Genomic DNA, 27,994 nt, shown 5'->3' on the forward strand with positions numbered 1-27,994 from the left:
TCCGCTCCGCCCACGCTTCCGCCCCTTTAGGGCTGGACATTATTCCAATAACCGGGCGGAGCTCACCACTGCTGAAACATCCCAACCTGTCACTCCTCAATCTCCAAACAGTACGGACAACCCATGGTCCCACCACCATTTCGTCAGCCAACAGAAACCACCCCACCCAACACACACACCGCGATAACCAGCAATCGCACACCCACAAAGGCACACCAGCTCTTCGCCGCAGACACAATTTAAAGAGGGTGATCACACAGCTTCCACAGAAATCAATCCCGGACGAGCCCCCACAATTTAACTCCCTGGGTCGCCTCAGGCTCGCTCAGCTCGTTCCCGTCTAGGGGGAGCAGCCTTCGGCCCCGCCAAACTGGGTAATCAGCTGGTGTGGATGCTGTGTGATGTCCCCGCCTCGCCCAAAAACAGACAGCACACCATATGCGATTAAATGAGTACAATTTATAAAGGTTACTATAACTAAGTGATTAATAACGATACAGTATATATGAAGAGAAAATTAAAGAAAAGGCGCCAAACTTATCAAAGTCCAAACCACTTCGTGCACAACCGTTGGAGCTCAATTACTGAAGTCTTCTGGCCACCATTCGATCCCCTCCGAACTCCTCGACTCGCAGCTCAGGACCCTCCGAACTCCTCGACTCTCCAAACAGCTCAGGACCCTCCGAACTCCTCGACTCTCCAAACAGCTCAGGACCCTCCGAGTGGTCAACCAAGCACATCTAGCTTCAACCCCCCCCTCCTCGGAGAATCTCCCGGCCTCGGACCCCCCTTTGGGGTCCGATCCTCGCCCAGCTTAGAGCATTGCGTCCTCTCTCTCGACCCCCTCGCGCCGATCTGCCCAAAAGCCCGTCAACAAAAGCTTACAGACTCAGAAGAAAGAAAATTAATCCCCATTTGGTTTACAAAGGAATACCATTCTCGTTATCAGTAAATTAGCATTCCTGCTAGTTAACAAAAAGAAGAAACCCTCTTTACACAGACATTTAAAAGTAATGAGTAACATTATTCAAAATATCGACCAAAGAAGCATAGTCACTCCAAACAAAATCATATATAGTCCAAGACCCTAAGTGACAAGGTCCAGCAGTTGATGGTACAGTCTCCCGACAGTGTACAGATGCACCCAATCCGCCTGTCTTTCCACTGCTCGAACATGAGAAGGCAGCACCAACGGGAGAGGCCAGGCTCCAGCCAAACTGAACCATGCTGTAGCACATCCGTATCTCTCACCTGGTCTGCAGCAGCAGGCAAGCCTAAGGCTTGAGGCCTAGTTCTTGCTACAGCTGAGGCTACACAGCTCCCATGTTGACTGTCCCACCACCAAACAAGGGTACCAGGCTAGTGACAACTTACAGAATCGCTGTCCAACAGAGTTTTGTGAACTCAAATGAAACACTTGAGACAATCCTCCACAGTTATACTGCATCAACTCCAATGCTTCCAAGTAGCAGGTGGCAACATGGTCTGGAGGCAGGTCAGCTCCTCCGATATCCCAGCCGGATCCTTCGACACCTTGGCAGGCTCCAGTTCTGACACCAGTCCAGTTGATCCGATCAAAAAGCATCTCTCTGATGGAGTAGTTCTGAAGTACTCGATGTTCTTAGAGTAGAATTGTCTTTAGATCGTAAAAAAACTAATTTTACATAGAAAATAGCACCTTTGGTTGGCCCCCAAAAGGCTGCTGAGTTTACACATGCTGCCATCTTACTGGAAGTAAGAACTACTTCTAGCCTTCACAGCAGCCTTCACTCAAATAGCCTTCAGAGGTTCTATGTTGTATTCTACTGCTATGTTAATAAATCAATTTATTAGATCTAGCTTAAATGAGTGAGGGACTTTTTAGGCTATTTTTAGCATCGACAAGTCAATAAATTAATATAATTTGATTTAGCATATATAATGTTAACTAGTATTATTTTGTTCACATGCTTTTGATCATTCTATCGACAATATTGACCAACTATGTATTTCCAACATAAGCACCTGGATTTTTTCCTTATTTTCAAATGACCGTGGTTTTTATCACATATTGACTGAAGGGATGGTCAATGAAGTTTTATGAGTACCTTTCAAAAGTATTCAATAAATACTTCATAAGGAAAAATCTAGAGAGTTTTAGGAAACCAGCTAGGACCGAAAATATCAGCTCTATAGAAACATAGAAAACCTACAGCACAATACAGGACCTTCGGCCCACAAAGTTGTGCTGAACATGTACCTATCTAAAAGTTTCTTAAAAGACCCTATCATATCTGCCTCCACCACACTTGCCAGCAACCCATTCCACTCACTCACGACTCTCTGAGTAAAAAACTTACCCCTGACATCTGCTCTGCACCTACTCCCCAGCACCTTAAACCTGTGTCCTCTTGTGGCAACCATTTCAGCCCTGGGAAAAGCCTCTGACTATCCACATGATCAGTGCCTCTCATCATCTTATACACCTCAATCAGGTCATCTCTCATCCTCCTTTGCTCCAAGGAGAAAAGGCCGAGTTCACTCAACCTATTCTCATAAGGTATACTCCCCAATCCAGGCAACGTCCTTGTAAATCTCCTCTGCACTCTTTCTATGGCTATTCTCATAAGGTATACTCCCCAATCCAGGCAACGTCCTTGTAAATCTCCTCTGCACTCTTTCTATGGCTTCCACTTCCTCCCTGTAGCGAGGCAACCGGAACTGAGCACAGTACTCCAAGCGGGGTCTGACCAGGGTCCTATATAGCTGCAACATTACCTCTCAGCTCCTAAATTTAATTCCACGATTCGTGAAGGCCTACTTAACCACCGAGTCAACCTGCGCAGCTGTTTTGAGCATCCTGTGGACTCAGACCCTAAGATCCCTCTGATCCTCCACACTGCCAAGAATCTTACCATTAATACTATATTCTGCCATCATATTTGACCTACCAAAATGAACCACTTCACACTTATCTGGGTTGAACTCCATCTGCCACTTCTCAGCCCAGTTTTGTATCCTAGCAATGTCCCACTGTAACCTCTAGTAGCCCTCCACGCTATCCACAACACCCCCAACCTTTGTGTCATCAGCAAACTTACTAACCCATCCCTACACTTCCTCATCCAGGTCATTTATAAAAATTATGAAGAGCAAGGATCCCAGAACAGATCCCTGAGGCACACCACTGTTGACCGACCTCCATGCAGAATATGACGCGTCTACAACCATTCTTTGCCTTCTGTGGGCAAGCCAGTTTTGGATCCACAAAGCAATGTCCCCTTAGATCCCATTCCTCTTTACTTTCTCAATAAGCCTTGCCTGGGGTACCTTATCAAATGTCTTGCTGAAATCCATATACACTACATCTACTGCTCTTCCTTCATCAATGTGTTTAGCCACATCCTCAAAAAATTCAATCAGGCTTGTAAGGCACAACCTGCTCTTGCCAAAGCCATGCTGACTACCCCTAATCATGTTATACCACTCCAAATGTTCATAAATCCTGCCTTTCAGGATCTTCTCCATCAATTTAACAACCACTGAGGTAAGACTCACTGGTCTATAATTTCCTGGGCTATCTCTACTCCCTTTCTTGAATAAAGGAACAACATATGCAACCCTTCAATCCTTTGGAACCTCTCCCATTCCCATTGATGATGCAAAGATTATCACCAGAGACTCAGCAATCTCCTCTCTCGCCTCCCACAGTAGCCTGGGGTACATCTCATCCAGTCACAGGGACTTATCCAACTTGATGCTTTCCAAAAGCTCCAGCACATCCTCTTTCTTAATATCTGCATGCTCGAGCTTTTTGGTCTGCTGCAAGTCTGCACTACAATCACCAAGATCATTTTCCATAGTGATACTGAAGTAAAGTATTCATTAAGTACCTCTGCTATTTCCTCCGGTTCCATACACACTTTCCCACTGTTACACTTGATAAGTCCTATTTTTTCACGTCTTATCCTCTTGCTCTTCCCATACTTGTAGAATACCTTGGGGATTTCCTTAATCCTGCCCACCAAGACTTTCTCATGGCCCCTTCTGGCTCTCCTAATTTCCTTCTTAAGCGCCTTCCTATTAGTCTTATAATCTTCTAGATCTCTAACATTACCTCTGAACCATTTGTAAGCTTTTCTCTTCTTCTTCACTAGATTTACTACAGCTTTTGTACACCACGGTTCCTGTACCTTTCCATAACTTCCCTGTCTCTTTAGAATGTACCTACACAGAACTCCACACAAATACTCCCTGAATATTTGCCACATTTCTTCCATACTTTTCCCTGAGAACATCGGTTTCCAATTTAAGCCTCCAATTTCCTGCCTGATAATCTCATAATTCCCCTTATTCCAATTAAACGCTTTTCTAACTTGTCTATTCCTATCTCTCTCCAATGCTGTTGTAAAGGAGACAGAATTATGATCACTATAGACAATAGATGCCGGAGTAGGCCCTTCGGCCCTTCAAGCCAGCACCACCATTCACTGTGATCATGGCTGATCATCCACAATCGGTATCCTGTTCCTGCCTTCTCCCCATATCCCTTGACTCCGCTATCCTAAAGAGCTCTATCTAACTTTTTCTTGAAAACATCCAGAGAATTGGCCTCCACTGCCTTATGAGGCAGAGCATTCCACAGATCCACAACTCTCTGGGTGAAAAAGTTTTTCCTCAACTCCATTCTAAATGGCCTACCCCTTATTCTTAAACTGGGTCCTCTGGTTCTGGACTCCCCCAACATCAGGAACATTTTTCCTGCCTCTAGCGTTCCCAATCCCTTAAAGATCTTACATGTTTCAATCAGATCCCCTCTCATCTTCTAAATTCCAGTGTATACAAGCCAAGTCGCTCCAATTTTTCAACATATGACAGTCCCGCCATCCCGGGAATTAACCTTGTGAACCTACACTGCACTCCCTCAGTAGCAAGAATGTCCTTCCTCAAATTTGGAGACCAAAACTGCAGACAATACTCCAGGTGTGGTTTCACCAGGGCCCTGTACAACTGCAGAAGGACCTCTTTGCTCCTATACTCAACTCCCCTTGTTATGAAGGCCAACATGCCATTAGCTTTCTTCACTGCCTGCTGTACCTGCATGCTTACTTTCAGTGACTTCAGGTTTGTAGATAATTGGGCTTTGTTCCAGGGAAGGTGGGATCTGTTCCGAAGGGACGGTTTACACCTGAACTGGAGCAGTACTAACATTCTTGCAGGGAAGTTTGCTAGTGCTTCTTGGGGGGGGTTTAAACTAAATTTGCAGGGGGCGAGGATCCAGAATGTGAGAGAGGACAGTGAGCGGAAGAATAAAGGACAGGTGGGGACTACACGGTTCCGGAATATTAAGTGTGTAGTAGAGGAAGGTGGGGTAGAACAAGTGATAAGGAGGACTCATGTACAGAGGGATGGTCTGACGGAACATGGAGTTAAATGTGTTGAAAGAATAAGTAAATTTAGGAAGGGCAACAAAATTCTAGGGGTGTATAGCCCGATGGGAGTTCGGGGAGCTGGGTTAAGCACAATAGGCAACGATTCAAACAGAGAGAGGAGAAATGGGCTAAAACTTCTATATCTGAATGCATGAAGTGTCAGAAATAAGGCGGATGAGCTTGAAGCCCAGGTGCAAATGGGTAACTATGATGTTGTTGAGATAATGGAGACATGGCTGCAGGGAGATCAGACCTGGGAAATGAATGTACAAGGGTATACATGCTATTGTAGGGATAGAAATGTGGGCAGAGGGGGTGGGGTGGCCCTGTTGGTGAGGTATGAGATTCAGTCCTTTGCAAGGGGGGGACATAGGGTCAGGAGAAGTAGAGTCTGTGTGGATAGAACTGAGGAACAGTAAGGGCAAAAGGACCCAAATGGGTGTTGTCTACAGGCCACCAAACAGTAGCATGGATATTGGGTGCAAGTTGAATAGGGAGTTAACATTGGCATGTGGCAAAGGTAATGTTGCAGTAGTTATGGGGAATTTCAACATGCAGGTGAACTGGGAGAATCAGGTTGGTGCTGGACCACAGGATAGGGAGTTTGTGGAGTGCCTACAGGATGCATTCTTGGAACAGCTTGTACGAGAGCCAACCAGGGACAAGACTATTCTGGATTTAGTGTTATGTAATGAACAGGATTTGATAAGCGATCTCGCAGTAAAGGAACCATTAGGAGGTAGTGATCACAATATGATAAGCTTTTATCTACAATTTGAGAAGGATAAGGGCAGCTCGGAGGTGTCAGTGTTGCAGATGAACAGGGGAAACTATGGAGTCATGAGGGAGGAGCTGGCCAAAGTTGACTGGACGGATAGCCTAGCAGAAAAGACAGTGGAACAGCAATGGCAGGTATTCTTGAGAATAATGCACAAGGTGCAAAATCAGTTCATCCCCCAGAGAGGGAAGGATTCAAAGGGGGTAAAGGGGCCACAGTGGTTGACAAAGGAAGTCAGAGATTGCATAGTATTAAAAAAAAGGAAATATGACAGAGCTAAGGTGAGTGGGTGGACAGATGATTGGGAAGTTTTTAAGGAACAACAGAACTTAACTAAAAAGTCAATACGGGGAGAAAAAATGAGGTACGAACGCAAGCTAGCCAGGAATATAAAGGAAGATAGCAAAAGCTTTTTTAGGTATGTGAAAAGAAAGAAGATAGTTAAGAACAATGTTGGGCCCCTTGAAGAATGAATTGGGTGAAATTGTTATGGGAAACAGAGAAATGGCAGAAGAATTTAATGAGTACTTTAGATCTGTTTTCACTAAGGAAGACACAAGCAATCTCCCAGATGTATGGATGGGCCAATGACATAGGGTAACAGAGGAAATGAATCGGATTGACATTCGGAAGGAAACGGTGATGAGTAGACTGATGGGACTGAAGGCTGACAAATCCCCAGGTCCAGATGGTCTACACCCTAGGGTACTAAAGGAGGTGGGCCTGGAAATTGTGGATGCATTGGTAATCATTTTCCAATGTTCCTTAGATTCAGGATCAGTTCCTGAGGATTGGAGAATGGCTAATGTTATCCCACTTTTTAAGAAAGGAGGGAGGGAGAAAACAAATAACTATTGTCCTGTCAGCCTAACATCAGTAGTGGGGAAGATGCTAGAGTCCATTATTAAAGATGAAATAGTGGCATATCCAGATAGCAGTGATAAGATTGGGCCAAGCCAGCATGGATTTACCAGGGGCAAATCATGCTTGACTAATTTATTGGAGTTTTTCAAGGATGTAACCAGGAAGTTAGACAAGGAAGATCCAGTGGATGTAGTGTACCTCGATTTTCAGAAGGCATTTGATAAGGTCCCACATAGAAGATTGGTGGGTAAAATCAAAGCTCAGGGCATCGGGGGGAAGGCATTGACATGGATAGAAAACTGGTTGGCAGATAGAAAGCAAAGGGTAGCGGTGAATCGCTGTTTCTCGGAATGGCAGGTGGTGGCTAATGGGGTGCCATTGGGCTCGGTATTGGGACCACAGCTGTTTACCATTTACATTAACGATTTGGATGAAGGCATAGAAAATACCATCAGCAAATTTGCTGATGATACTAAGCTGGGTGGCAGTGTGACATGTGATGAGGATGTTAGGAGAATTCAGGGTGACTTGGATAAGCTGGGTGAGTGGGCAGATACTTGGCAGATGGTGTTTAATGTGAATAAGTGTGAGGTTATCCACTTTGGGAGTAAGAACAGGAAGGCAGATTATTATCTGAATGGTGTAGAGTTGGGTAAGGGAGAAATACAAAGAGATCTCAGAGTCCTTGTTCATTAGTCACTGAAGATGAATGAGCAAGTGCAGCAGGCAGTGAAGAAGGCTAATGGAATGTTGGCCTTTATTACAAAGGGAATTGAGTACAAGAGCAAGGAAATCCTCTTGCATTTGTACAGGGCCCTGGTGAGACCACACCTGGAGTATTGTGTACAGTTTTGGTCTCCAGGGTTAAGGAAGGACATCCTGGCTGTAGAGGAAGTGCAGCGTAGATTCACAAGGTTAATTCCTGGGATGTCTGGACTGTCTTACGCAGAGAGGTTAGAGAGACTGGGCTTGTACACGCTGGAATTAAGGAGATTGAGAGGGGATCTGATTGAAACATATAAGATTATTAAGGGATTTGACAAGATAGAGGCAGGAAATATGTTCCAGATGCTGGGAGAGTCCAGTACCAGAGGGCATGGTTTGAGAATAAGGGGTAGGTCATTTAGGACAGAGTTAAGGAAAAACTTCTTCTCCCAGAGAGTTGTGGGGGTCTGGAATGCACTGCCTCGGAAGGTAGTGGAGGCCAATTCTCTGGATGCTTTCAAGAAGGAGCTAGATAGATATCTTATGGATAGGGGAATCAAGGGATATGGGGACAATGCAGGAACCGGGTATTGATAGTATTTGATCAGCCATGATCTTAAAATGGCAGTGCAGGCTTGAAGGGCCGAATGGTCTACTTCTGCACCTATTGTCTACTGCCTATTGACTGATGAGCAAGGACACCTAGATCTCATTGTACTTCCCCTTCTCCTAACTTGACACCATTCAGATAGTAATCTGCCTTCCTGTTCTTACCACCAAAGTGGATAACTTCACATTTATCCACATTAAACTGAATCTGCCATGCATCTGCCCACTCACCAAACCTGTCCAAGTCACCCTGCATTCTTATAACATCCTCCCCGCATTTCACACTGCCACCCAACTTTGTATCATCTGCAAATCTCCAAAATGCTCTCCCACTGAGAGATCTGACACCTGACCAGGTTCATTTCCCAATACCAAATCAAGTACAGCCTCTCCTCTTGTAGGCTTATCTACATACTGTGTCAAGAAACCTTCCTGAACACACCTAACAAACTCCACCCCATCCAAACCCCTTGCTCTACAGAGATGCCAATTGATATTTGGGAAATTAAAATCTCCCATCATGACAACTCTGCTATTATTACACCTTTCCAGGATCTGTTTCCCTTTCTGCTCCTTGATATCCCTGTTACTATTAGGTGGCCTATAAAAATCACCCAGTAAAGTTATTGACTCCTTCCTGTTCCTAACCTCCACCCACAGAGACTCCGTAGACAATCCCTCCATGGGGTCCACCTTTTCTGCAGCCGTGGCTCCATCTCTGATCAGCAGTGCCATGCCCCCACCTCTTTTGCCTCCCTCCCTGTCCTTTCTGAAACATCTAAAACCCATCACTTGAAGTAACCATTCCTGTCCCTGAGCCATCAAAGTCTCTGTAATGGCCACCACATCATATCTCCAAGTATTGATCCATGCTCTAATCTCATCCACTCTGTTCACAACACTCCTTGCATTAAAATGGACACATCTCAAACCTTCGGACTGAGTGCGTCCCTTTTCTATCACCTGCCTATCCTCCCTCTCGTGCTGCCTACAAGCTTTCTTTATTTGTGAGCCAACCTCCTCTTCCCCAGTCCCTTCAGTTCGGTTCCCACCCCCCAACAACTAGTTTAAACTCTCCCCAGTAACTTTAGCAAACCTCCCCGCCAGGATATTGGTCCCCCTGGGATTCAAGTGCAACCCGCCCTTTTTGTACAGGTCACACCTGCCCCAAAAGAGGTCCCAAAGATCCAGAAATCTGTATCCCTGCCCCCTGCTCTATCTTTCAAAATTGTGACTGATGCTATGGTCTTAATGGCTTGCTTTATTCTGAGGCATTTAAAGATCATCAGTTGAACAGTTTTACAGTTCTTGTCATCAACTTTGATATCCCTTTTACTCAGTATTAACTTTTGATACACTTTGAGTAAACTGATGCTCATAATTAGCTGCATATTATCTATTATTAAATTTTGTCTCTGGACCAGTTAATATCCTTTGTTGCTTTCAGTGCTCTAACTTCTCCTTGAGTAAATATCTTAAAACTTGCAAACGTAAGATGTGGTAACTAGCCTTTTATTCTAAGTAATTATTTTTCTGTAAACTGAGCAAAGAGTTTCAATTGATTTCTAGTGCACTGAATTGTGTCAATTTCTCCCTGAAAATTGAATTATGGGTTCTTGTTTCTGTAATCAGTCAATGAGTAAAACCAAGTTGCACTGGCTCATTTTATTCCTTGTTAGCAACAGAGTGTAACTACATATGGATCGGTCTTGAATAGAAAGCAGATTATATGGAAATCAAACAATTGTATGATTAGTACTCTATAATATTATTCTCATTTCAGTTTTTTTGTTGTTTTTATTTTGCTCTAGCAAGCCTTCACTGTAAAGACCATCAGCACTTCATGTTTGAGTTTAAATGTGAACCTCAATTACGTAACTACTGAGAAGGCTCATAGCTACACCTAAGTGAAAATTTGACTTAAAGAGCACACTGGCAAGACTGATCATTAAATAACACAAGAGATTCTGCAGATGCTAGGCATCTTGAGCAACACACATAAAATTCAGGAGGAACTCAGCAAGTCGGGCAGCATCTATGGAAGCAGTTGACATTTCTGGCTGTCATCTGGACTGGAAGGGGAGAGGTCAGAAAGCAAAATAAAAAGATGTGGGAGGGGAAGGGTTGCTATGTAGTAGCTGAAACCAGGTGAGGAGGAAGGTAGCTGGGTGGGAGGGGGATGAAGTAAGAAGCTGTGTGGTAATAGTTGTAAGAGAGAAAGGGCAGAAGAAGGAGGAAGCTGATAGGAGAGGATGGTGAATCATGGAAGAAAGGGAAGAAGGAGAGGAGGTAATGGGCAGGTGAGGAAAAGAGAAGGGGTGAGAGGATAACCAGAAAGAGAAATGGAAAAAGAGAGGAGGGGAGGGAGAGAAAGTACCACAAGTTTGAGAAATTGATGATCTTCTAGTTTAGAGGCTACCCAGACAGAATATGAGATGTTGCTCCTTCAATCTGTGACTGGCCACATCGAGGCAGTAGAGAAGACCATAGATCGACATAGGGAATGGAAAGTTGAATTGAACTGGGTGGCCGCTAGGAAATCCTACCTTTTGTGACAGACAGAGTGAAGGCGCTCAATGAAGCAGTTTCCTAATCCACATTAAGTTAAACCAACATTATATAGCACTTAGTTTTAAGGGAAAGAAAAAAAGTGATATTTTGAGAAGGTGGGGTTGGAAGTGAAGTTCTAAAATGTTTATTGGCTTGTCTTTAATTCTCATTATGTCAAATAATTGTGCATACATATTCTTTGGTATTGTGTATAAACCCCCTTGTCAGTTTAGCTGAATCACTAGCCACTTGCTTCCTTCTTTCTTGGCTTTAACTAAATATTTTCACTTTCTATCTGAATTTCTTTTTTTATTGTGTCATTACTTTCTACCTTAGCTTATAATCTGTACTTGCAAAATTACCCATGTATCAAACTCACTTTGGAGCTGGGAACTGGAAATGGATGGAGTTCATTGCCAGTGAAAACTATAAACTTGGGTTTCTAATGTCAAGAACTCTATGAATATTTTGTCTGATACATTTTTAGTCCATTGTTTAATTTATGATGATTTTTACTTTGCTAGACAAAGCTACCATTTCACAAAATAGTTGTCAAATTATCCCTTTGTCATCTTCAGCAAGTTCTCTGAATCACAAGCCATCTCCCACATGCTTGGATATTTATTGAATCCTTATGAGAATTTAATCAGGGTACCTATAAGCTTAGTTCAAAGAAAATTTATTATCTAAGTAAATATATGTCACTGAATACAACCCTGAAATTCATTTTCATGTGGACATACTCAATAAAACCATAATAGAATCAACGTCAATGTGGGTGTTCAACCAGTGTGCAACAAATTGGTCAAATACAAAAAAAACAAATAAAAAAGCAAAAAACACCAAGAATTTGAGATGAAGAGGTCATTGCAAATGAGTCCATAGGTTGTGGGAACAATTCAGTTCAGTGAAGTTATCCCGTCTTGTTTAGAAGCCTGATGGTTGAGGGGTAATAACTATTCCTGAACCTGGTGGTGTGAATCCTGAGGTTCCTGTACCTTCTTCCTGATGGCAACATGAAAATCAAACATGTCCTGGGAGGGGTCCCTGATTATGGATACTGCTTTCCTGTAACAACGCTTGATGTAGATGTATTCTTCGTGGGGAGGGATTTACCCATGGTTGTCTGGGTCCTATCCACCCTCTTTTTTTGTAGGATTTTCTGTTCAAGGGCACAGGTGTTTCCATATCAGGCTGTGATATAGCCAGTCAATATACTCTCTACTGCACACCTTCAGAAGTTCGCCAGAGTTTTAGATATCATGCCGAATCTTCGCAAACTCCTAAGGAAGTAGAGATGCTGCCCTGCTTTCTTAGTAATTGTACTGGGCCCAGGACATTTTTTTAAAGTTTTAAAAAAGCTTTAAATTAAGTTACTGACCTCTCCACCTCTGATCCTCTGATGAGGACTGGCTTACTGACCTCAGGTTTCCTCCCCTTGAAGTCAGTAATCAGTTTCTTGGTCTCACTGATATTGAGTAAGAGGTTGTTGTTGTGGCACCACTCAGCCTGATTTTCTATATGCTGATTTGTCACCACCTTTGATTCGGCTTACAACAGTGGTGTTGTCAGCAAACTTCAATATGGCATTGGAGCTGTGCTTAGCCACACAGTCATAGGTGTAAAGTGAGTAGAGCAGAGGTCTCAGCACGGAGTCTTGTGGTGCACCTGTGCTGATGGAGATTGTGGAGAAAATGTTGTTATCCATGTAAAGAAGGTATGTACTTTCTTCATTGAGATAAGGCTGAATGTCCAATTCTTAGAGCGTGGTCCCTAATTACCTCACTCACAGTGCAAACCAGCAAAGTATCTTGTCTTCCACTCCATCATAATAGGATAACAGAAAATATCAATAAGGCATTGAAAGAGAATGGGAAAGCCAACAATTAGGAGCCAGGGATAGAAATTGGGAGAACAAGAAGCAATACTCACAGCATGATCAAGCAGTTGGGATCAGGGAAATCAGCAAATCATGACCCATGTTACTAAACCTACAAAAGTGTTGATCTAGTAGTTATATTATTTGCAAAAAATTGTGGTGTCCATGATGACTTTTATGATTATTTCTAGATGCACCATGGAAAACATCCTATCCACTGCTTTGTATAGCCATTGCTCTGCTTGAGATGACAAGAAACTACAGACCTGTGGAATTAGTTCAGTCTATTATGCAAGCCAGCCTCCCCTCCTGTGAATCCATCGAGATTTCCTGCTGCCACAGGAAGCAGCCAAACTAACTGGGGGGCCCTTCCCATCCCAGTCTTCTCTCCCCTCCCATCGGGGACAAGAAACAAAAGCTTGAAAATACTTACCACCAGGCTTAAGGACAGCTTCTGTCCTGCTGTTATCAGACTCTTGAATGGACTTCTTATAAGCTGAAGTTGAATTCTTGAACAGAAGCTTTTCACTTGGTACATGTACCAATAATAAACCAATAGCAAATTCCAACTTTAATTGCCTTTGTATATGTTTTTTTTCAATTTTTATAATATGATTCCTATTAAAGCACCATTCAGCTATGCTTTTTGCAAAATTGTTTCTAAGATTTTACACACTCTGCAAATGCATCCTGGAGTCAGTTTCTTCACTTTGTTTCAACATGTCCTCATCCAAAGAGATTTAAAGTAAAGCCAACTACAAGAGTAGCCAAGAGTCGTCTCTCATCCTCCTTCCTCCAAAAAGAAAACCCCCAGCTTGCTTAAACTTTCCTCATAATTTGTGTTCTCTAATCCAGGCAGAATCCTAGTAAATATCCTCTGCATCTGCACAAAAGTCATTTAGTTTTAATTTTTGTTATTTTTTAAATTTCCTATTTTTATTTTATTTTAATTTTTTGATAAAAGTTAGATTACAAAGAAAAGTCCCTGAGATTTTCAATATCAGAACCTAATGCAATTCAGACTTGAATTACTAATTTACTTAAGCATTTTTAGAAAGAAGAAATAATGCAACTAGTGAAAATAAAATAATACCAAATAAATCTTGTGTAGCATGCCATCAATTTCCACATTAAGAATTCACCTTATCTTTATTTAAGGATGAATTTTATATTGTTCACATGCTTGTAAATGCAGCACCAGCGATGCAGTGATTAGTCACTGTGCGTCATCTTTCCTTTTAATTAGATCCTGGAGGAGCAAAATAATATGGATTTGATAGAAAAGAGAAATGATGCTGCCATTTCATTGTGCTGTTTACAAAATGAATTAATTAACAGTAAGCTGCAGTGTCAGGGAACTCATAAAGCTAGCTCAATGAATCAGATCATAACTGTGTGTGGGATTCATCGTACCCATCTGTTGCTTTTTGTTTTACAGGTATTACACTCATGTGTTTATGGCTCTAACCTCTTTACTCAACAAAGTCAATACCTGCTGACTCTTGCAGATGTCTCCTCTACAGAATATGATCCATTTTTGACATTGGGAAATGTCAAAAATTCTGAACCAACATATTCCTATGTCTCAAAAGATTTAGGCAGCCTTCTTACTATCACTGAAAGTAAGTGTTTCACATGTAGAATAATTTTTGATGAATTGCAATTCTTAGGAAATCTCCAATAGAAGATGTTTCTTCCAATTTAGTCATTGAAGACAAGTTAACACACTAATATAAAAGTTATAGTTTGGTACAATCACAGCCACAGACCTTAAATAAAGAGCTGTAGTTTTGATTGTATAACATAGATTTTCCATTTCACATTTTTAATGTAAGAATTAACCCATTTAAAATAAATTATTTAACACCAGCCTTATTTCTATGCTGATTGGAAAATTTTGACTGAATACCTTTTTTGCAGAGACTTTTAAGTTCTGTTTAAATGTTGTTACATGATGCAATTAGTTATAGTTATTAACTGTTTACAGATTAAATAAAATTAATTAATTAATTTGCTTGAATTGCGTTCAGTGACCACATTATGAGATACACCTGTACACCTGCTTGTTAATGCAAATATCTAATCAGCCAATCATGTGGCAGCAACTCAATGGTTAAAAGCATTCAGACATGTTCAAGAAGTTCAGTTGTTAAGTCAAAACATCAAACTGAGGAAGAAATGCGATTTAAGTGACTTTGACCATGGAATGATAATTGATGCCAGATGGGGTGGTTTGAGTATCTCAAAAACTGCTCATCTCCTGGGATTTTCACACACAGCAATCTGTGGAGTTTTCGAGAAAGGTGCAATAAACAAAAAAAAAACACCCAGTGAGCAGCAGTTCTATGGGCAAAAACGCCTTGTTAATGAGTGAGAGCAGAGGAGAGTGGCCAGACTGGTTCAAGCTGACAAGAAGGTGATGGTAACTCAAATACCCACACATTATAACAGTGATGTGTAGAAGAGCTTCTCTGAACACACAACAGATTGAACCTTGAAGTGGATGGGCAACAGCAATAGAAGACTATGGACGTACAGTAATTGGCCACTTTATTAGGTATAGGAGGTATCTAATAAAGTGGCTACTGAGTGTATATATTCATATTTTGAGTCCAGACGTTGCTGTTCCATGCAGCCATACAAGCTAAAGCAGGGCATTCTTGTGTTAAATAAAATAGGTGTTTTTTTTCCACTTCCAGGTTTTGGATTTTGTCGAAGTAAGATAAACATCAAAATTAACACTGGGAGAAATTGGATTTCATTTTGAAAAGTACGTTTACAATAAAAATAATCAAACCTATTAGATAATTGATGATCTGAAATTTGCCAGGAAATGCCAGCAAGTCTGGGATTCCTGCACATGCATATGTCAACATGGAACCTCCATACACTGCAGTGTGGAATCTGCTTCAGTACCCATATGGGATCGGATGATGCAGAGATAATTTTACTTTAGAATCATAGAGTTAAACACATGGAAACCAGCCTTTTTGGCTCAGCGGGTGCATGCTGACCAAGATGCCCATTTGCCCACGTTAGGCCCATATTCCTTTAAACCTTTCCTGTTCAGTTACCTTTGCAAGTGCCTCTTAAGTATTGTCTCAAACACTTGCTCTGGCAATTCATTTGATATATGGACCACTCTCTGGATGGAAAAAGTTGCTCCTCAGGTTGCTATTAAATCTCTTCCTCCCTCCCTCCCCCCACCACCACCTCAAATATATGCCCATTAGTTCTTGATTCCCCAACCCTAAGGATAAAAGACTGCTATCTGATACACTTCCATAAGATCACCCATCATCCTTTTGCATTCCAATGAATGAAGTCCTCCTAGCCTGCTCAAACTCTTTGAACCTGCAATTAGCTTGGTAATTTTTTTTCTGCATTGTCTCCAGCTTAAAGGGATCTTTCCAATAGCAGGTGACCTAAAATAATTCCAAAGGCAGCTTCATCATCCCTTTTGTATAACTGTAACATAATGCCCTATCTTTAATGCTGATTGCCCTGACTAATGAAGGCCTGCGAGCCAAAAGCTTTCTTCACTACCCTGTCTACTTAAACACGAGTTTCAGAGAACCATGTGCTTGTACTCCAGAGTACAACATTCCTCAGGGCTTTACCATTCAGTTTAAAATTCCTACCCCGATTTGTCTTCTCAAAATGTGACACCTAATTGCACCTTAAATTAATTTCATTGGAGGAGGATGGGTGCAAAAAAGTGAGAATAAGCAAAGTTGTTTATAGTTTATTTTAAAACTTTTTATTTCAATGTTTTAGGACTTGAGTTTCAATTTAATTTTAGTTAATTACAATTAGAATGTTCTGAATATTAGAAATGTTTGATTTTTGACAGAAATTAATTTCAGCCAAACTGAGCCACCATTATAGGTATTTTTCAATTGTTTCATTGGGCTGGTTGCTTGAGAGTGGGTAAGGGGATAGCTTGTCCAGGTCCTTCAAAAGGATTTACTGCTGAAAATCCAACTGCCTTCATTCAGCTTGCTCCTACTAGGGCATTGAAAGTTCAGTGAAAATGATCTAAACAGACTATTCAATAGATTCCTTATTTTAAAAATCAAGGCTGCAGTGCTGAAATATAGAGCAATAAACCATCTGCTGGTGGTCAAGCAGTATCTATGAGAGGAAAGGAATTGCTGGTGTTTCAGGTCAAAACCCTGAATCAGTCCTGAGAATTTCTTTCCTCCTACAGATGCTGCTTTGACCTGCCAAGTGCTTCCAACAAATTGTTGTTACTTTATTTTAAAATGACCGACTGGTGACGTTCAAAATCATAAACAACAGTATCAAGGTTGTGTGCCATTCACTTTACCCTTTGCACCTTCCCCTTTTCCAAGCCACCAGCATGACATGTGCAGCCTTACTTGTGGGATCATGGCTTGTTTTGCATTGCATGGAAGATACCACCTTTGAACGATGTTAATCATGTTGGGGATCACTTCTGACAGGCTGATTTTCAGAACTCCATTGTAGCCCACATACCAATGCAAGATCATATTCAGAACAGTTCATTTCATTTTGACAAAGTATTATTTTGTTTGCAAACAGATGTATGACAGCATTTTAGTGCAGGAGTATTATTCTTAACAAAGAATGAGGAGAAAAAGTAGATTTGTAAACCTCAGAATAAATGTAGCATAATTTGCTTTCTTGCTTGTAAAAATGACAAATTAAATTGGTGCTTCCAGGTTAAAGCCTTTTTTGCATTCCCTGTTGTCTGTGACTGAGTCATCATTGTGTGAAAATGTACCATGGAAAGAAATAGAACATTGAAATATTATCTTGCTAAATGGTGAAATAGAAAAATCTGTTTTAGTCATTGAAGTTTGTAACTGCCACTTCTATGATAATTGGGACACCATGGCCGCTTTGCAGTCAACATGAAGCTATTACAGCTCAAAACGCTGGAGTTCGGAGTTCAGCTCCAGCGTCCTCTGTAAGAAACTTAGAAATTCCTTCCTGTGAGTGTGCTGGTTTGCTCTAGGATCTCCAGTTTCCTCCCATAGTCTAAAAGTCTACTGGTTAGAAGGTTAATTGTCCGGTGAATAGATGAGGGTTAAATAGATGGGTTGCTGGGTGGTGCAGCTTGTTAGGTCGGAAGAGCCTGTTCCATACTGTATCACTAAATGAAGACAAAATAAATATTGCTTCCATTGAGTGGCATTTCCAGCAATGAATTTCAGTTTCATGAAAGCATACAAATTGGAGTACTAGTTGAGTAACGTTGGTGGTGTGCATTCTACCTGGATCACTATGGATTTTGAAGCCTCAGTTACTGTAGATGGTGGCTTCGGCCAGGCAGTATTGAGGCTTGCCATCTGGTTTACAGCTGCTATTCCAAAAAGTTTGCTAAACCTCAAGATAGACGTTGAGATTTAGCAAAAGTTCCTATGTGTTTTTGCCCAAATTTGAAGGTGGGAGATCTTGTAGGAGCTCTGTATATAATAGTTTGGACAGATGTATTCAAATGATCTGATTTATAAAATACAGATGTAATATGATCAAGCTAGGAAAAGAGAAGAATAAATACCAAGGTTGTTACTTTTAAAAATGGAGATGAATTGTTTTATATATTTTAATAGCTTTTGCTACTGTTTGTTATAGGTAAGAAGAGGAGAAGTTTGGAGTTGGTCCCTCTTACAGCACGTATGGTAATGACACACCTAATTAACCATTTGGGTCACTATCCACTCAGAGGAAGTCCTGCCATACTTCATAGCCTCATCAGTGAGAACCATGACAACCCGTATGTGGAATCATCAGACCTATCTGCTGAGGTTTTCAAAAGCCCAAATTTGCAACTTTTTGTGCTTAATGATAGCACCCTTATTTCTTATCTTCAAATTCCCGCTGAAACCGTGATGTTAGAAAGGACGTCTAGTAATGATCCAAGCCTTCCTGCGTCAGATGTGAGGGTGATTGTGCGTGATATCTCTGGAAAGTATTCTTGGGATGGTCAGATTCTGTATTGTCCGTTTAGCAATCCAATGAACTGTTCTAATGACAGTAGGACATCCCCCTCTACAAATGTTACTTTTATGGGTGATGGTCAGTGTGACATGCAGAAGCCTGATTGCAGTGCACATCAACCAGAGGAAGATAATCTTGATCAGCTGCTTGAGGACTTAGTTAACACCAGTCCAGAATGTTTGCCACATCCGAAACTGGGACTCGGTGAGCCAGCGCCACCACCAGTTGGAATGAACGGTGATCAGGAAAAGAACATCATGGATGCTATAATGAGACAAAGCAATCAGGAGGAGGAATACGTGAGAAAGTGGAGCAAGGATTATTGTATGAGTGTGGCCAGTCAAAAAGAATCTACTCATCATGAACCTCAGGCACCCTTTTACTACTGTAGACTCTTTCTTAATGACATGGGAATGAATTCTTGGGACCGAAGGTAAGCTTTAAATCCTTCTAAAAGTCTTCAAATGTAGTGTGTCGCCCAGATCAGTCGGAATCTTTGGAAGTACTCCATGCAATATACTGGTCAACTTTCCCACAGCCCCATCTCTGGAGCTCTTTTTTGTTTAGTGAAAGTTAATAATTCCATTCTTTTTTAAAAGTCTCTTCAATAAATATACACTTCCATTGGTTTAGTCTATGACATAAGTAGATTAGAAACAAGTTTTATCATTGATCTTATGACAGGACGATATCACATGTAGATTTTTGAGTTGTGTGGTGATGGATCTCTCAAGTATTTTTGTGCAAAATAAATGATTACCACTGAATAATAAATAAGAAATTTTGCTGAATCAAAAACTTTTAAAGTTAAAAATATAAAGGTGTTTTGTTTCTAAACTCCTAATTCTTCTTCCTTTTTAAATGCATGTAAGGAGTTGTTGAAGGGCACACAATAAAGGGCATTTTGATGAAATAAGGTTAAAATTAAGATGATGCTGTAGAGCAAAGAAGTTTAAAAATGGAAGTAAAATTGGAAATAGAAGCAGCTCACTTGTTATGGAAATGTTCATAGTTCATGGATGCAAGACATACTAGTACAAAGTTCTGAGTACATGTTTGGTTAAAAGTTAGTTCACATTTGAAAAATCAAAAATAAATCAGGCAAATTATACCTATCTCTTGGTGGCCCAATGAATTTGTTTTTGAATATGTGTTCAAAACAAATTAAACACAATAGTGTATATATTCAGAAACACTTGTGTGACTTTTTTTTTACAGAGTGTTTTTAATCTTGTGTCTTTTTTATTTGAAGTTATTTGAAGAAAATTAGTTCTCCCATATTTGTCTGGCAGATTTCTCATTTGGGGACTTCCTATTTAGCTTTGGAGGAAAATTTTCAAGGGTTTAGTAGGAGACAGAGACCATCAAATGGAAAATCAAGATGTTAAAAATAATTTGTGAGATAAATACATTCCAATGAAATATTTAATTTTTCTTCTTGCAATTTAGACCTTTATTGTAACATCACATCTTTATGCTTGGGACAAAACTGCCCCTTGTAAAACATTTTCCAAAAGCATTTTAGTTGAATATAGGATCTTTGTGGCTGAATGGTGTCATTGGAGAGCATGTTGTAGAGGCACATGCCATTATATTTGGGGACAGAAGTTATAATGAGGAAGCACTGAGCCAAATTAAGACAGAAACCTGGCAGCAGGGAGTCATGTTGTGCAGGCAGGAGGGGTGCTCATAGTGAAGTTCTGTATAATAACATGTCTAATTTGATTAATTTATTTCACCCTCTTTATCCATTGTTCATTACTTAATGCCTCCCTTTGGTATAATATTTCATTGTGAACCACATATCTATAATGGCAATGATTCTGTTTATTCTTGTCTCTTCCTCAATCAATTTCCTACCCATAAAATGGGCTGCTCCCAGTTCTACTTTGGTCAATGTTCCCTTATTGAATGCTTTCTTTAAATTCATGTAATTACATCCTAAATTACTCTTATCTGCTGTGCTGACTCCTTCCACTTGGTTTGTATGTTTAAGTGGTTAATTACTCTTTACATAACAAAAGGTGCCAGTAACATTTCCACAATTAACATTAGATATATAGAGTTATAATTTCCAAGTTAATTTCTCCTGCCTTAATCAAAGGGTGTTGGAAATTTTCCAATTTTGGAATATCATGCTAAGAGAATCTGTAATTTTCTAATCTACATCTGTTTTTATACTCAAGTATTTGATGATTTCTACCTCTAAAGAGAGGTCTGCGTTTGGTCTTGTTTTCTCAACTAGGTTTCTTTAACATCTTCTGATCAGTTCATCCCTTTGATTTAATTCTTATTACTGTTGTGTTTCTGGTACATTATCCTCATCCTGTGTTATGAAAGCTGATATTAATTAGGTGAGCAAGTCTATAATATCCTACTTTTTAGTTTTTTTGTTTTGCAGTTGCAAATCACCCACCTCTATTTTTAAAGAGCCCAGTTTTCATTTGGCTATTCTTTTTCTCTTAGTAAACAGGAAGGCTATCAATATTATACACAACATCCCTCTCAATTTTTTTCATCTCTGGTATTCTTCTGCACTTCTTTAAAATTTATTTTGAGATACAGGGAAGTAACGGACCTGTACGACCCAATGAGCCCTCATCACACAACTCCAATGTCTGCAATTAACCTATGATAACAGTTAATTTACTATACACCTTTGGAACGTGGAAGCAACCAGGGGAAATCCACACAGTCATGGAGAGCATGTGCAAGCTCCTTGCAGGCAGCTGCAAAAATGAGCCCAGGTTGCTAGCGCTGTAACAGCATTACACTAGTCACTCTGCCACCAAGCTGCTTTGTTCACCCATTGACACCTCACTGGTTGATTAGTGTTTATCATCTGTCTTTAATTGCTAGACCATTTGGGAACCAATGAAGAATTAACCACACTGTGGGTTTAGAATAAGTTCTTCTTCAAGTAAATAGATTTTTAAGATTTTTAAGATTTTTCATTAGTTTCATTTTGTTACTGATACAGACTTCTTTATTATGACAAAAAAATCAGATTTAATTAGTTACTTGAATTCCCCATCTGTCGGGGATAGATGTATATTTGTATCTTACATAAATGCAGGGTCTTCGATGCAATATACCATTCCAATTTTTTTGTTTCCTTTTGTTCTTTATATATCCGTTTTTCTTCAAATTCCTGAAGGCATTCTCTAGATTGTAATGTAATGTCTCATATCTTTTGTTAAGCAGGATTATTTAAGTATCCAGGTAATATCCTGGCTCTTTCACATTATGATCAGATCTTGTATTCTGACAAAAATATGTTTTGGTCATCTCAGAACATCCATTTATTTATTTATGTGAAATAGTTCTCCACAAGCCCCTTCATCACTTCATACTTGGATTGCCAAGGTTTAAAAATGTTGCATAACCCACTGTTAGCTAAGTGCCCCAGGAGGTTATTTAACTCAGGTTCAGTTGTTAAATAACCAATCGACCTACAAAGTCATTTGCTTAGAAATTATATTGAGTAGCATCACCCTACTGTGCACCTACACAGTAACATTTCTATGAAAAATAAATAGCAAATGAATGTTGGTCCATTTGGGATTGATCTGGACCACCTGAGTTTCCCTTGGGTGCCTTGGTATGTTAATCCCAAATCGTTGCTGGATGATAGGTTAATTGGCTGCCCATAGTGATAGTGGATGATAGAAAAATCAAGATGAAGTTACTGGGCAGGAGATGAAGATTAGGGTATAGGGCAATATGTCGAGTATGAGCCCTATATAATTACTATGAGAAATAGCATAGACACAGTGCAACACACACACACAATGCTGAAAGAACTCAACGGGCCAGACAGCATCTATGAAAACAAATAAACTGTTGACATTTGCCGAGACCTTCCATCAGGACTGTAAAGGAAGGGGCCTTTTCTGGTTGGCTGCCGGTGACTAGTGGTTTCTCAAGGGTCAGTATTGGAACTGCTGCTTTTCAATTGTTTGTCAATGATTTAGATAATGGAATTGATGGCTTTGTGACAAAGTTTGCAGATGAAGGTAGATCGAGAGGTAGGTAGTGCTGAGGAAGTAAGGTGATTGCAGCAGGACTTAGACAAGTTGGAAGAATGGGCAAAAAGGTGGCAGATGGAATACATTGTTGGGAAATGTATGACAAGGCATTTTGATAAAAGGAACAATAGTGCGAACTATTATTTACATGGGGAAAAGTTTCAATCATCAGAGGGTCAGAGGGACTTGGGAGCCCTTATGCAAGATTCCTAGAAGGTTAATTTACAGGTTGAATTTATGGTAAAGAAGGCAAATACAATGTTGGCATTTATTTCAAGGGGGATGGAATATAAAAGCAAGGAGATAATGCTGAGCCTTTATAAGACACTAGTCAGGCCACACTCGGAGTATTGCCAACAGTTTTGGGGCCGTATCTCAGAAAGGATGTGTTGTTATTGGAGAAAGTCTAGAGGAGGTTCATGAGGAAGATTCCAGGAAAGAAGGGGTTAACATATGAGGAGTGTTTGGCAGCTTTGGGTCTATACTCACTGGAATTTAGAACAATGTGGGGGTGGGGATCTCATTAAAACCTACCAGATGTTGTAAGGACTAGATAGGATTGATATGGAGGGGATGTTTCCTATGGTGGGTGTATCCAGAGCTAGAGGGAACAGCCTCAAAATTGAGGGGTGATCCTTTAGAACAGAAGTACTGGGGGAATCTTTTTTTAGCCAAAGTGCAGTAAATCTGTGGGATGTTCTGCCACAGACTGCAGTGGAGGCCAAGTCCATGCATAAATTTAAGGCAGAAATTGGTCGTTTCCTGATTGGTCAGGTCATCAAAAGATATGATGAGAAAGCAGGTGTATGGGGTTGAGTGGGATCCGGGATCAGCCATGATGGAATGGTGGAACAGACTCAATGGGCTGAATGGCCTAATTCTATTCCTATGTCGTATGGTCTTATGGGGGACATACCAGAATAAAAAGTAGGGGAGGGGAAGGGAGACAAGCTAGAATGTGGTAGTTGAAGCCAGGTTGGTGAGAAAAGGAGGAATCTGATAGGAAAGGAGAGTGGATCTTGGGAGTAAGGGAAGAAAGGAGGGGTACTGCGGGGGGAGGGTGGGTGATTGGTGAGTGAGGAGAAGAGGTAAGAGGCCAGGATGGGGAATAGAGGATAAGGGGGGGGAGGGGAAAGAAAAAAAGTACTGGAAGGAGAAATCGATGTTCATGCCATCAGGTTGCAGAGTACTGAGGTGGAATATGAGGTGCTGTTCCACCCAACTCTGAGAGTGGCCTCATCACGGCATAAAAGTGGGTCATGGATTGACATGTGAGAACAGGAATGGGATAGGAATTAAAATGCTTGGCCATTTTAATGACACAAGTGGGCCAGTTAGGTTCCTCTTCAGTTGTAAGGAAAGATGGTAAATGTAAACTAGCTGAGGGAAATCTTTGGAATTGAATTGCATTCTGTTAAATATTGACCAGTCTGTTATAAGCTGCGTTCATTAGAAACAATGCTGCAGTTCCACTGATAGGTGTGGTAAAGTTGACATCCCACATTGGAAGATGGTCAGGAAATTGAATTGGAAACAGCTAGTTTTTTTCCTGCATCTCCTTTTTCATCTGCTTGTGATCATCCATAAGCAATATTCCAAAACGGCTGATTATGCCTTCAGAGTGAAGTAAATGACAATGACTGATGGGATAAGTGGTTTAAAAAAAGTATTAATTTGCAAATTATTGAAAGCTCAGGTCAGTGCATTTGTTTAATTTTCTCTTCCAAAAACCTAAAATTTTCTGAGCATCTCTTCATTTTCCTTTCAGATGTCCTTCACAATATGTATTATATTAAGTAAAATAAATGGATGAATTTCAAGTCTTTAGTTTAAGATTAGTGAATGCAATAATAGCACAACGACAAGGCTAAATACAAAATAAATCTTTTCAGGGACTGCATGTACCTGTAATACAATCCTTGGCCATCTGTTGTTTTGTGTACAATATGCTCAGGTTCCTTTTTCCGCTTGCCTCTGTTAATTGATTTTACAAAAAGGTGACTTGCACTACATCACAGGAAGGTAGCACAACAAGAGGGAGTTATGTATTTATTCATTTTTCAGGTTGTGAGTGCACTGGCAAAGCTACCAGTTATTGCCTATCCTGAAAGGATAAAATGTCATTGGCATTTTTGTCAATTCATTTTCCAAATGATCCCGCTACCGCTATTGCAAGATACTCATTGCACTGGTGTAATGAATTGTATGGATAAGATAAAATTTCACTGTACCTCAGTACATGTGACAATAATAAACCAAGTTACCAGATTTTTTAATGTTGTAAAGAATGTTGCATCTCTTGCTTAGTCAAATAGTGCCAGACATTTGTGCATGTGTTAATTTAATTTTCCAATCTATAAGTTCATATTCTACTGCTGGATGCAAGTAGATAGGAACAATGACTGTTAACATTTACATTGACACTTCCCCAAAGAGCAAAACATTCCAAGGCATTTAACAGGAGCATTATTGAACAAAAACATATAAAATATGGTGGAAAAAGTAAATGTTAAGAGAAATCTGGGCAGGAATTTTCAATACTTAAGGCCTTGACAACCAAAGAGGACTGCAGTTGAGTTAAGTTTGGGAATATTCTAAAGGCTAACAAATTTTGGAGTGCTGATTGTAGAGCTGGAGTAGATTACCAAGGCAGAGAAAGCAGGCAACAAAGAGATTGGAAAACAGGGTGAAAATATTAATATCAAAACATTGCTCCAGAATTCATGTACTGTAGGTCCGGCAGGATTGGTGAAGAGCACTCAGTGTGAGTTGGACCAGGCAGTAGAATTTTGAATGATATGAAGCTTACAAGCAAGGACAGCAGGGAAACAGTTAAAAAATAAGCTAGAGAGATGACAAAGACGTTGATGAGGGTTTCAGTGGTAAAGGAGCAGAAACAAAGGCAGAGTTGGACAATGTTAGAGGTAGAATTAGGCAAATTTATGAACAGCATGTGTCTGTCACCTAGAGATTAAGTATGAAACTAAACTACTAAATGTCTCTTTCAGTTTCAGGTGGTTGCTAAGGAGAGGATTGTAGTGAGTGATTAGGGAATAGAGTTTGCAGTAGGGCCTGGGAGAAAATGCTTCAGCCTTTCCAATACTGTATTTCATTTAAGGAGACTGCAAGCTGTTATTAATTGCTCTTGCCAATATGAAAGTGCCAGAGTCAAGTGATGTAAATATAAATGCTTAAAACTGATATGTAAACATTAATTTCAGTAATAGGAGCGTCTTTATTCAGCACTTGGTAACAGGTGAAAAAATAGTGTTATAGTCCATTTAATTAATACATTATTTTAAAACAAATTATAATCCACACAACAAAAGTTACTTCACATTACTGCACACAGTTCCAGGCATGTTTGAAAATGATATGAATCTGTCAACCAGGACATATGTTTACAAGTAGTATGATAACTCATTACATTAACTGAACCATATAGGGAGACAGAAGTAACTAACATCTGTCAATGCCAAATAATGCTTCAATTGCTCCTGTGTCCCAAGATGAGTATAGCCAGGGTTTATTTCAGTGACCAGGTGGAATTGTCCTCTGCATAGAATACTCAAATACTCTGCAACCTTTCAATATCCTTAAAATAATTAAGAATATATTGCAGTATAAATATAATCTCTGCATCCATTTTATAATGACTGGTATAATTCACTTAGACAATAAACATAATGTTTCATAATTGTTTAATTAATGTTGAATTTGCAAATTGTTCCCCTTGGAAACAATCGTGCATTTAGGCTCAATCAAAAATTTTAATTGTTCTCATTGCTATACAAGTGTCAGGGAATGCGTAAAGTTTGAATTAGATATTTGTTGGATAATAAGCTAATGTTGATGTATAAAATCTGTGTTGTAAGCTTATAGTACAGTTAAATAAGATTTTTCATCAAAGAAAAAAATTGTTTTAATTAATGATACCATTGTTCAATTTTAAAAATTGGATTTCAGTTACATAGGCAATATTATCATTCAAGAATTCATCAAGTCTTGAATTACAATTTTGTAAATAACTGATAACAAAGTTGAATCTTTACCTTTCTGTTTGTTAACACGTGGCTTTTTACCTGTTAACAATGTACAGTCGGAAACCCGCACGTTCAGAAGCTGAGAACTCTGGTCCAAGAGTTTTAGGATAAGCAACAGGTGCAGAGGTTGAACAAATGCCGAGAAAACCAAAAGATTAAGATCCATTTTCCTTTCTGTTTTTATCAAATTTGTTATGTTTTGAACTCCAGAAACTAATAATAAAAAAAAAGAAAGTAAGGCCTATCAATGTCATGTCATCTGCAAATTTGATCAGCCAATTGGAGTTGTGCATGGCAATACAGTCGTGGGTGTATAGGGAGTAGAGGAGTTGTTTATATAACAAGTACTATATAAATATCCACAGCATAGCAAATTTTAGATTGTCCCATTCAGACATAAAGCTTTAATCACTGTGGAGGATTTCTTACTCTTGTTGGATAACAGCTTTCCTGACAAGGAGGTGGAGGAGTGTCAATCTACTGGGCAGGAGAGACTTGCAGCTATGAAATAATCTCAGGTTCTGGGTCCTCCACTGTGGTGGTTGTGGGACTTGACTCTGGGACTGCAGCAAGTGGTTCTGCCATCTCTAAACACCTTTCTTCTCTAGCAGTTGAGTCTGCTCTCTTCAACTAATCAACATCTTGTTTCCAGGTGACATCAGATGCAAAGTATGTGAGAGCCCTGTACTGTCCTTAATCTTTCCAAGTACTGATTTTTGATGACCACTGTAGGCCATCGCCAGCACTGCTTGTCCAGGAGCGAAATACCGAAGCTCCTTGTTTGAGGAGTCTTCAATTTGTCTCAGCTGTTTGTCCTGCGTACTCCTTCTGAGATTGGATTTGAGCACATCCAAACGTGAGCACAAGGGTCGACCCAGAAACAGCATAGCTGGTGTTTTGTTGGTTGTGAAGTGTGCTGCATTGCGATATGCAATGAGGAAATTGGCGAGCTTCTGGTTCAGTGTTGATGTAGTGTGTTCTGCTGACATTGCTTGCAATGCATCCTTTAGACTCTGGGCAAATATTTCCACCGAGCCATTTGTAGCTGAGTGATATGGTGTAGATATAATAAGTTTTATTCCATTCATTTTCAGGAATGACTGGAACTTTTCCACGACAAACTGTGGTACATAGTCACT

The 27,994-nt window shown here is 40.2% G+C and overlaps 1 protein-coding gene across 5 annotated transcripts in view; it reads left to right on the forward strand.

Annotated features, from left to right (window-relative positions):
• ralgapa2 (Ral GTPase activating protein catalytic subunit alpha 2) overlaps positions 1–27,994 on the forward strand; it is a 482,467-nt gene that overhangs the window by 266,430 nt on the left and 188,043 nt on the right. For all 5 annotated transcript variants that reach the window (XM_059986278.1, XM_059986280.1, XM_059986279.1 and 2 more), the window contains exons 32-33: positions 14,235–14,418; positions 18,419–19,217. In XM_059986278.1, coding sequence (XP_059842261.1) covers positions 14,235–14,418; positions 18,419–19,217 — 983 coding nt within the window. The remainder of the gene's footprint in view (positions 1–14,234; positions 14,419–18,418; positions 19,218–27,994) is intronic.

Source organism: Hypanus sabinus, chromosome 12 (genome assembly GCF_030144855.1).
Source record: "Hypanus sabinus isolate sHypSab1 chromosome 12, sHypSab1.hap1, whole genome shotgun sequence".
NCBI lineage: Eukaryota > Metazoa > Chordata > Chondrichthyes > Myliobatiformes > Dasyatidae > Hypanus > Hypanus sabinus.